Raw genomic sequence first — 10,266 nt, 5'->3', positions numbered from 1 at the left:
TACAACTAGACGGTCCCACGTCAGGCTGATGGGAGACAGTAACACCCGAAACCTGTTGCTTACATCCAGTCTTCTCTGTGGCTTCCCTGGTGGCTCAGATGGTAAAGAATCTGCCTGCAATGTGGGAGACCTGGGTTCTACCCCTGGGTCAAGAAGATGCCCTGAAGGAGGGCATGAACCCACTCCAGTATTCTTGCCTGGAGAATCCCATGGACCGAAGAGCCTGGCGGGCTATAGTCCATAGGGTCGCACAGAGTCGGACACTACTGAAGTGACTTACCACACGCACAGTCTACTCCGTAATCTCATTTTGACTGCTGACACGGCAGAAAACCCTGCTTCACAAAGACAAGATGGAAATGCAAGCAGGCTTTTCAGTGCTTTTGTGGCTATCTCAGGATATTGTGCCTTGACTTTAGTACAGAAAGTATGGAGATTTGACGTTATCTCAAACATATGCTATGGCCACCATCATTTTCGATCTTTCAGCACAGACAAAGTCAATTAACCTGGCTTATTCACAAATGGGCCACAGATCCACTCCTTCCCAGTTTGAGGGTGTTTGTGGTTGTGAAGTCATGCTCAAACTCTCTTGAAACCTGAGATAGGTGATCACGCACCAGCTGGGAGAAAGACGGCCCTAGCTCAGTCTCTTTCAAAACCTCTCCTAATGTTTTAAACACAGGTCGAAAACCCCAATGTTCACTCACTGCCCCTCTAATTTCAGTTTGGCTTTGCATGCAGCCACTTTATTTGCTGACTTGAACACAATTGTTGTTTTCCCCTGAAGTGACAGATACAGTTTGTTAAGAAGGTTGAATATGTCACACAAGTAAGCAAGTTTTGCAACCCATTCTGTGTCGCCAAAATGTGCCGCCAGTGCTATTTTTCTGAAAGAAATCTCTGGAGTGGCTCGTTGTTTTTTTTTTTTTTAATTTTCATTGGAGGCTAATTACAATATCTGGCATAGAAAAATGGTACAGATGAGCCTATTTGCAGGGCAGGAATAGAGACACAGATGCAGAAGACAGACATGAGGACAGAGAGGCAACGGAGAGGGTGGAACTAGCATACACACACCACCATGTGTAAAACGGACAGCGTCAGGAAGACGCACAGGGAGCCCAGCTCCATGTTCAGTGATGACCTAGAGCGGTGGGGGTGCGGTGGGGGGGAGGCTCCCAAGGGAGGGGATACATGTATACTCACAGTTGCTTCATGTTGTGGTACAGCAGAAACGAACACAACATTGTAAGATGATTATAATCCAATTTTTTTAAAAAAAAACTCTGGCCAGTGATCTACCTTTAGAAAGCCATCTCACTTTCATGTATAAGAAAAGACGTGTGTGCTCTGCGTCGATCTCCTCACAGAGCTGCATGAGCAGACGTGAGTTAAAGGAATGTACTTTAGTGTGGTTTATAATTTTCATCACATCCTGCAAAATGTTAAGTTCAGGTGACATTTTTCGCCTAGCCAGCATTTCTCTATGGATGACCCAGCACATAGCCTCCCACTCAGAATCAACCTCTTTGACCCGGGTAGTGAAACCAGAAAGCTGTCCAGTCTCGGCAGATACTCCATCCATGCATACACTAACATAAAATGACCAACTCAGTTTTCCTTATATATAATCAAAGACTTGAGTAGCTCTGTGGCTGCAGTGTTGGTTGGCAACAAGAATGCACATAACATATCCTCCTGCATATCCTCCTAAAAATATAGCACAAAAACAAGAATTGTTGCCTTGTTGTCAGCATCGGTGGACTTGTCAACCTGGATTGCATACCATGGTGACTCACTAATCCTAACAACTGTGCCTGAATATCTTCTGTTATTTCATCAAGTCGTCTAGTTACACTGCTAGCCCAAAGAGGAACACATGCCACCTTTAGAATTGCAGTCTCTCGTTAAAGTTCACGACAAATGTCCATAGCAGCAGGCAGGATCAACTCTTCACCAATAGTAAAGAGCTTCTTCGTTTTAGCAATGCAGTTAGCCACTAAAAATGATGCTCTCGGGGCAGACACATTTGATGAAGTGGTGGCCTTCAATAATTGCTTCAGTTCTTCATGTTCACATTTTTTTTTCTTTTGAAAAACTCCAAAGTCTTGTGTTTTAATGCAGGGTGCTTGGTCTTTATGTGGTGAAGCAGTTTTAATGTTTCATGGTTTCACTGCATAGCCGGTCAGCACATATTCAACAAAGTGGGCTTGGAGAATGTGAATCACCTCTGTAATGAACTCATCATTTAAGTAAGACTCTTGGTATTTTCTTTTAAATGCAGCTTTCTTTTTGTTGGCAATCTTAAGAGTCCTCTGCTGTCTCATCATTGGGTTTTTCCCTGTTTTCAAAGAAGGTCTCCAGCAAGGTTTGCTATTCATTTTGACTAGGGTTAAGCTTGTGGACTTAAAACTGTGACTGAGACAAGTAAGTAGTGCAGGAAAGAGGCACGGATGGAAACGGTAAATAAAATAATGGGCAGGGGTACACATGCACTTCATGGGAAATCGATGGGGAAACAGTGGAAACAGTGTCAGACTTTATTTTGGGGGGCTCCAAAATCACTGCAGATGGTGACTGCAGCCATGAAATTAAAAGACGCTTACTCCTTGGAAGAAAAGTTATGACCAACCTAGATAGCATATTCAAAAGCAGAGACATTACTTTGCCGATTAAGGTCCGTCTAGTCAAGGCTATGGTTTTCCCAGTGCTCATGTATGGATGCGAGAGTTGGACTGTGAAGAAAGCTGAGCGCCGAAGAATTGATGCTTTGAACTGTGGTGTTGGAGAAGACTCTTGAGAGTCCCTTGGACTGCAAGGAGATCCAACCAGTCCATTCTGAAGGAGATCAGCCCTGGGATTTCTTTGGAGGGAATGATGCTAAAGCTGAAACTCCAGTACTTTGCGAAGAGTTGACTCAGTGGAAAAGACTCTGATGCTGGGAGGGATTGGGGGCAGGAGGAGAAGGGGACGACAGAGGATGAGATGGCTGGATGGCATCACTGACTTAATGGACGTGAGTCTGAGTGAACTCCGGGAGTTGGTGATGGACAGGGAGGCCTGGCGTGCTGCGATTCATGGGGTCGCAAAGAGTCGGACACAACTGAGCGATTGAACTGAACTGAACTGAACTGAACACATGGACTAAAATAAGCGTTGGATTCTGACTGAAAGCCTGCCACTAGAGGCAGCTTGTCACTTGCCACTCACTGATAGGATTTTGATATGAGTCTGCAAGCAATTGATTCTGGTCTCTGTGCAGTCAAATTAACAATAATCTATATTTGCAGCCACTTGCAAGGGCTCATCACCACAACACCACCTCAGATCATTAGGCATTAGATTCTCCTAAAGAGCATGCAATCAAGGTCCCTTGCATGTGCAGTTCACAATAGGGTTTGCGTTCCTATGAGAATCTAATGCTGCTGCTGCTTTGACAGGAGGAACAGCTCAGGCAATAATGTGAGCGATGGGGAGCAGCTGTAAATAAAGAAGAGGCTTCGCTCACCGGCTTCTCACCTCCTGTTATGCGGCTCAGTTCCTAACAGGCCACAGATAGAAACCAGTCCGTGGCCTGGGGGTTGGGGAACTCAACCCTACTGTAATAAACAAATGCCAATATAAATGGCTCCTGTTTATCTATTCAGCTTCATCCTGGGCCTTTAGTTCCAGGTCATTATATTCCATTCACATTGGCTCTCTTGTAATTTCTAGAACAAGCCAGGCATCATTCCTTTCCTGAAAGATTCTTTGCATGGTTCATTCCTCAAACTGTAGATCTCAGCTTAAATATTACCTCCTCAGAGATGTCTCCCTCAACCACTGTATCAAAAGAGGCCCCTCGCTATGACTCTCCATCACAGCACCCTGATTATCCCTCATATGGCATATCAGTCGTAACAATGATTCTTTGGCTGAATATCTCCCCTACTAGGCTGTAAGCACTATTAGGGGAGGAGCTCACTGCTATCTCCAGTGCCTAACTACCCTCAATATGGTACTCTACAGACACTAGGCACTCAAGATATATATGTTCAGTGAATCAACAAATGAGAAAAGACTCAAAAACTGGAACATTTAAAAAAAAAAAAAACCCTACAGACATCATATCACACATCACAGAGACAAAAGGCAGGGAGAATAAGGGAACTCACGCTTCAGTACGGGAACTAAGAATGACTAGGATGTACACCTAATACTAATTTAGGTATTTTACACATGTTCTCCTTCTAGATTCTCAATAATCAAAGGAGGTCAATATTAATATCTCCACTTTCTAGATCAGGTAACTGAAGCTCAATCCACTCAAGCAGCAAAACACGTAACAGCATCAGTTTTACCCCAGATTTGTTAACCTCTTTCCTCCAAACCATGATGCTTCCCAAGAAATCAAACTGACGCTGTATTTTTATCATGAAGTACTTCTCTATTATACATATAAATTGTATTTATACATGAATCTATCCCTACCCCCAAGAACCTGTTGTTGTTTTTTTTGTTTGTTTGTTTTTCCAGGTTCCTCCTAAAGGCTATAACAAATATCTCCTACTACCTGGAATAAGTGAAGGCAGAATGCAGCAGCAAATCCAAACTACAAATAAGTCACACATTTTGTTGGAACAATTTTCCTGAAGTCTTTATTTCATCAGAGAGTAAAAAGCCACCATGATTAAGAAGTAAGTTTGTGTTCTGAATTTATTTTGGGGGACCTGAGGTCAACTTATACTGACTTAATTTACCACCTTTCCCTGGCCCCAAACCACTGATCTGCTGGTTGCAGAACATGCAAAGTTAAATGGTCTAGGGGGATCGGATCCACAGTCCTGATTTCATTACTAGAGATTCCAAGCATTTAAACAAACAAATTAAACCACCTGGCTTTTTACCTCCAACCACCTTTGGGTGAAGTAACCATCTTAACAGAAGAAAGGTGGGGACTGGATGTCTCCCAAAGGTTCTACTAAGAGACTCACAAGATTATCAGAGCAGAAGGAGCCTTAGAGACCATCTTAAATTCTCTCTTTTAACAGGTTAGAAAATAGGCTCAGATAGACAGTTACTTATTTGCCCAAGAGAAACAAGGCTCCTAACTTCTAGTCAAGTGCCCTTTCCACCACAACACAGCACCTCCCTAATCAAGAACTAGTGACTGATTATGCCAAAGTACCAGTAGATAGTAGTCTAGGTAACACAGATTCTAAATCTCAAATTTTTCTCTTCCTCTCCATCATCTGGAAAACTTTGAACAAAAATAATATACACAGTAAAAACAAAGGCAATGAGAATGAACTATTTTAATTCTGATATTAAATATTCTTCCAAAAACATTATTTTACCCCACATTTTACTGAGTAATTAGAAATACCATTAGCATTAGAAAAACTAGGAAGATAAATGTGGTTAAACTAACATATGAAAAAGGAAAATTATAATTAAGAATGTTACAAATTTAAATTAATACAAGATTATAATTTGAAAACTGTGCATCTCAAAGCAAACTCCATTCATTGAATTACTTTCAAAACAGCATTTTGTGACTCTTATACACTAATTTTTTTCAAGAACAAATTTCATTGTAAAATATTTTTATTTTAAAAAATAGGCCTGGGTTCAGTGATAGATTTTTACTCCCAAGCTTTGATCACATTTCTTTGATTTGGGAAGAAAATGCCACTTTGATGGCACAAAATTCAAAATTTTAAAGTTTATTTTTTAAAAAACAAAAATCCCAGTACAGAATTTTAAAAATTATCACTGGGAAATATATTAAGGTCATTAAATGCACAACATTAATTACTGGTCAGCTAATAATGATATTCTGTTTCATCCCTCATTCTCCCAAGGAAAACTTGAAATTTCAGCAGAATAATCTTCAAATATACATTATTAGCAAAATGAGAGCTTCTGTTTACATACTTTTTGTATTTTGCTATTTCTAACTTTATTCTAAAACTCAATTTTACCCCAAACCATAATTACCGTATTAACTTTGTAATGCACAGTTGTTTGCAACTCAGCAAAGCAGTAGTAAGCCATCAGGTTCTATTCACCCACCATTTAGAAAAAACAGAATTGATCACACCCATTTAAAAACAAATCTCATGCTATTTCCCAATGTATAATTTCAATCTAAGTTCTGACAATGAAATATATGGATATATATCTATATATCTCATCTTGATTTTCAAAGGAGGCAAAGGGAGTTCACAGCTTAGCTTTGCCAGGCTGAAGCTGGAGATTTTGCAGCTTCATAGCCAGACCCATGTTGCCATTGATTTTCAGTTTGCCTTGAAAGAAGGCCTGTGAGGGGAAAAAAAAAAAGAACATATATTATTTGCTTTTTTTGCTTTGAGATTGCTGATATTTCTAGATTATCCATAGGGTTGCAAAGAATTGGACATGACTGAAATGCCTTAGCACACTAACCTATCCAGCCCCAAGACGATTTATTTATCCAGGTCTCAAAATTTTATTCAAAATATGAAACTTGGCTTTCCGTAATAGATTTAGCACCCGACTCATCACAAGGATGAATTTGTAAAAGTCATGCTTTACACAGAGCAGTCAAAAGGAACATTTTTCCAAAGTCTGTTCTCTTAGAAATTGAGTCTGCCATTACTTGTCTTCCTCAAAGGAGGTACATTTTCCACATATTAGGCACAGTGGGTTCATACTAGACTGATTTTATTTAAAAACATTACACATTCAGTGGGTCTGCCAGCAGGGAGGAAAAGCACATGTGTAACACACTTGGAAACTTGGGATTCGATTACAGATGCATCTAGGTAATGAAATGTCACCATTTTTCTCCCTTTTTTGTGTTCCCTACAGAGGGAGGCAGAACAGCTTGCTGAGACTGAGGTGCCTGTGTGAATCTTTGGCTCAATAAGGAGACTCAAACCAGTCCCAAGTGCAGAGACACAACTTGTTCCATTTAACAACTGCCTGGAAGGATTTTCCTGGTAGTCCAGTGGTTAAAAATCTGCCTTATAATGCAGGGGACATGAGTTTGAACCCTGGCCCAAGTAGATTCCACATGCTGCAGGGCAAATTTAAGTCTGTGCACCACTACTAAAGCCTGTGCACTCTGGAGAAGAAACGACCATTAGCACATTAACGCAAAGGTCTTCCACATTTATCTTTAATTCCTCTGAGTGCTAACAGGTATTCAGGAAAAGCAAGCTGACACTCTCCAAATGGGTGGTAAACAGATAAACTGAGAGAACAAAGGCAGCTGAGTGTGAAGCCTGACCACACTACCAAGGAAGTGTATGGAGTACACAGCGGCTGAGCTGCAGTGGGTGGGAAGGGGGACGTGCCAGCTCTGAGACTGGTGGCCTCTGTTCTGTCCAGATTTTGAAGAGGGCGCATTGGTGGAAATGTCAGTGTCAATGTGTGTATTCAGTTGAAACGTCATAGATGTAAGTCTCTCACTTGTCAATGCATCAGCTGACATGTGCTTAGTTGCTTAGAATAAGCATTTTTAAAGGAATACAAGCAGGAGTCAGATTTAATTGCTTTATCTAATCTTTCAAATTACGAGGGTACCACAGGCACAAGACCTGAAACAAATCAGGCTGAGTCAACAAAAAAAAGAGTAAGGTTATAATGGAAGCAGCATCCTAGTTTCCTTTATATTATCTATGTATAACATATATCAAGTTTAATCAACATTGTGCAATTAAAGAGTATAAGAAGACCCCAGACAATCTGGGGGCTGAAAAATCTATACAAGGCATAAATACATTTTAGAGAAATACAAATGGTGGTGCTAGCAATGAAGAACCTGCCTGCCAAAGCAGGAGACATAGACGCAGGTTCGACCCCTGGATCAGGAAGACTCTAGAGGAGGGCATGGCAACCCATTCCAGTATTCTTGCCTGGAGAATCTCAGGGACAGAAGAGCCCAGAGGGCTACAGTCCAGAGGGTCACAAAGGGTCGGACACGACTGACGCAACTTAGCATGCATGCACACCAGGCACCATGTTAAGTTCTGAAGACACAAGGATGAACAAGATGTGATTAGTTTCCTTGAGACAAACACAATCTAAATCTAATGGGGAAGAGACAGGCACATTATGACTCCCATAATGAAACAAGTGCTAAGCTAGTAGTCCAGCAAGTGGCCCCAAAGAGGGACTGACTATAGCTCCCCAACAATGTGGTAGGAGGTCTTCAAACATAACATCTAAATTCATTTTGTTTTGTTATATTAATATTTACTTATTTGGCTGTGTCGAGTCTCACTTGCAGCATAAGGGACTTTGAGTTGCAGAATGTGAACTCTTAGTTGTAGCATGTGGCATCTAGTTCCCCAACCAGGGATTGAACATAAGCCCCATGAATTGGGAGTGCAGAGTCTTAACCACTGGACCACCAGGGAAGTCCCTAAGTTCATTTTGAAAGACAAGGAGTTTGTCAAGGAAGTCACAGCTCAGACAAAAAAAAAAAAAAAGAGCACAGGCAAAGATACAAAAGTAGAAGGTCTTGCCTCTGTGACCACCGGCCTCTCCGTCTATCTGAATGACTCCTATTCTCCACCTGTACACTGCTGACTTCTGATCACCCCCAAGACAAAGCCAAGTGTTATTTCCTCTGTGAAGCCTTCTCTGACAGCCCAGGAAGATATGGCTTCTCTTCTTCCACCCTCCCCAGCCACAAGCCAGACAGGGCGCCATGGCTATTTGGTGCGCTTATTCTTCTACGAACCTGTCTTGTACCAAATTGTGGATGCCCTGAACAAGTGAACTATTTCTTATTCATCTGGACATTTCTAGCACACAAGGCAGTGGCTGGCACATGGTTAGATCCACAACTGTTTGTCATTCATTAAGTGGACATTTGGGAAATACTGAGTTTTGTGGGTTTGACCTCTTTAGATTTTATGGGATGAGACTGAGACAGGTGATGAAACCAAATGGGCTAAAACCCACCTCTGTGTGTGTGTGTGCTTAGTCGCTCAGTCATGTCCAACTCTTTGCAACCCCATGAACTGTAGCCGGCCAGGCTCCTCTGTCCATGGGGATTCTCCAGGCAAGAATATTGGAGTGCCCTCCTCCAGGGCATCTTCCCAGCCCAGGGATCAAACCCAGGTCTGCTGTATTGCAGGCGGATTCTTTACCAACTGAGCCATCAGGAAAAAAACCAAAACACACCTAATACAAGGATATAAGCACCATCATACGTACCGTCTGAGGATTCATTTTACCAGTCATCAAAGCCAGTAAGTCCGAGTCAGCCATTGTAATTGTGCAGTCGGCCTTCTTATCTAAAACAGACATGCAGAAAGGAGAAAAGGGGAGTGTTCAGTTTCATGTGTACATTTTAGTCAAAAGTCACTGACTGCAACAGAATCACACCCAGTGTTAGTGTGGGCACATGGGCACTCCCATACACTCTACAGCAGCCTGGTAAAATGTGGCATAAATCACAAGCATCTCTATATTCAGCAAAAGGGAATACATTAAATAATCATGGTATATTCATATAGTGGGGTACAATGCAGCCATTAGATGATGAGGATCTACATTTCACTGACCTGAAAAGATATTCATATTATACTGTTCATGATACTGTTACACAAGCTAGTTATAAAACGAACTGTAAGCATGAACCCATGTTTTGCTTAAAAACAGATATTCAATTATATATATATAGGAAAAACATATGTAAACTTGGAGACCAATATAATAATGATATCTTCTGTGGCACACAGACTCTAAGGTGACCCCTGTGATCGTTGCCTTCTGGTTTTCATTCATGCCTTCGTATAATCCCCTACCCTCGAGTATGGTCAGGACCTGTGACTTGCTCCTAGCCTGCAGAATGTGAGAAAGGTGATGGCCTGTCATTCTTGTGTTGTATTACATTATTTAAGACTCTCTCTTGCTGGCCAAGTTTGTCTCACTCTCCTGCTGGCCTCAAATAAGCTAGCTGCTATACTGTGAACTACATACTGCTCAGGGAGAAAGCTACATGGCAGGGTACTGGCCTTTAGGAGCTGAGGGTAGACTCTAGTCTATAACCAGTTTAAAAAAAAAAAAAAACCCTAAAGCTATCATTCTTACAGTTGTAAGGAAGTTACTTCTGCAGCAACATGATTGAGCTTGGATATAAACCCCTTCTCCAGCCAAGTCTCCAGATGACAACCCAGCCCTGCACAACGCCCTGACCACAGCCTGCAAGACCTTATGTGGAAGACCCAGCTAAGCTGTCCTCAGCCAACTTACCCATGGAAGCTGTGAGGTAATAAATATGTGTGT

The 10,266-nt window shown here is 41.7% G+C and overlaps 1 protein-coding gene across 1 annotated transcript in view; it reads right to left on the bottom strand.

The window, feature by feature from the left end:
• The window catches only part of SCP2 (sterol carrier protein 2), a 96,720-nt gene continuing 91,077 nt past the window's right edge, over window positions 4,624–10,266 (bottom strand). Inside the window, exons 15-16 of the mRNA XM_018044270.1 lie at window positions 9,193–9,272; window positions 4,624–6,303 (exon numbers count right to left, since the gene is read on the bottom strand). Coding sequence (XP_017899759.1) covers window positions 6,208–6,303; window positions 9,193–9,272 — 176 coding nt within the window. The 3' untranslated portion in view covers window positions 4,624–6,207. The remainder of the gene's footprint in view (window positions 6,304–9,192; window positions 9,273–10,266) is intronic.

The sequence above is a fragment of the Capra hircus genome, chromosome 3 (genome assembly GCF_001704415.2).
Source record: "Capra hircus breed San Clemente chromosome 3, ASM170441v1, whole genome shotgun sequence".
Classification (NCBI taxonomy): domain Eukaryota; kingdom Metazoa; phylum Chordata; class Mammalia; order Artiodactyla; family Bovidae; genus Capra; species Capra hircus.
This window is presented reverse-complemented; position numbering and strand designations above follow the sequence as displayed.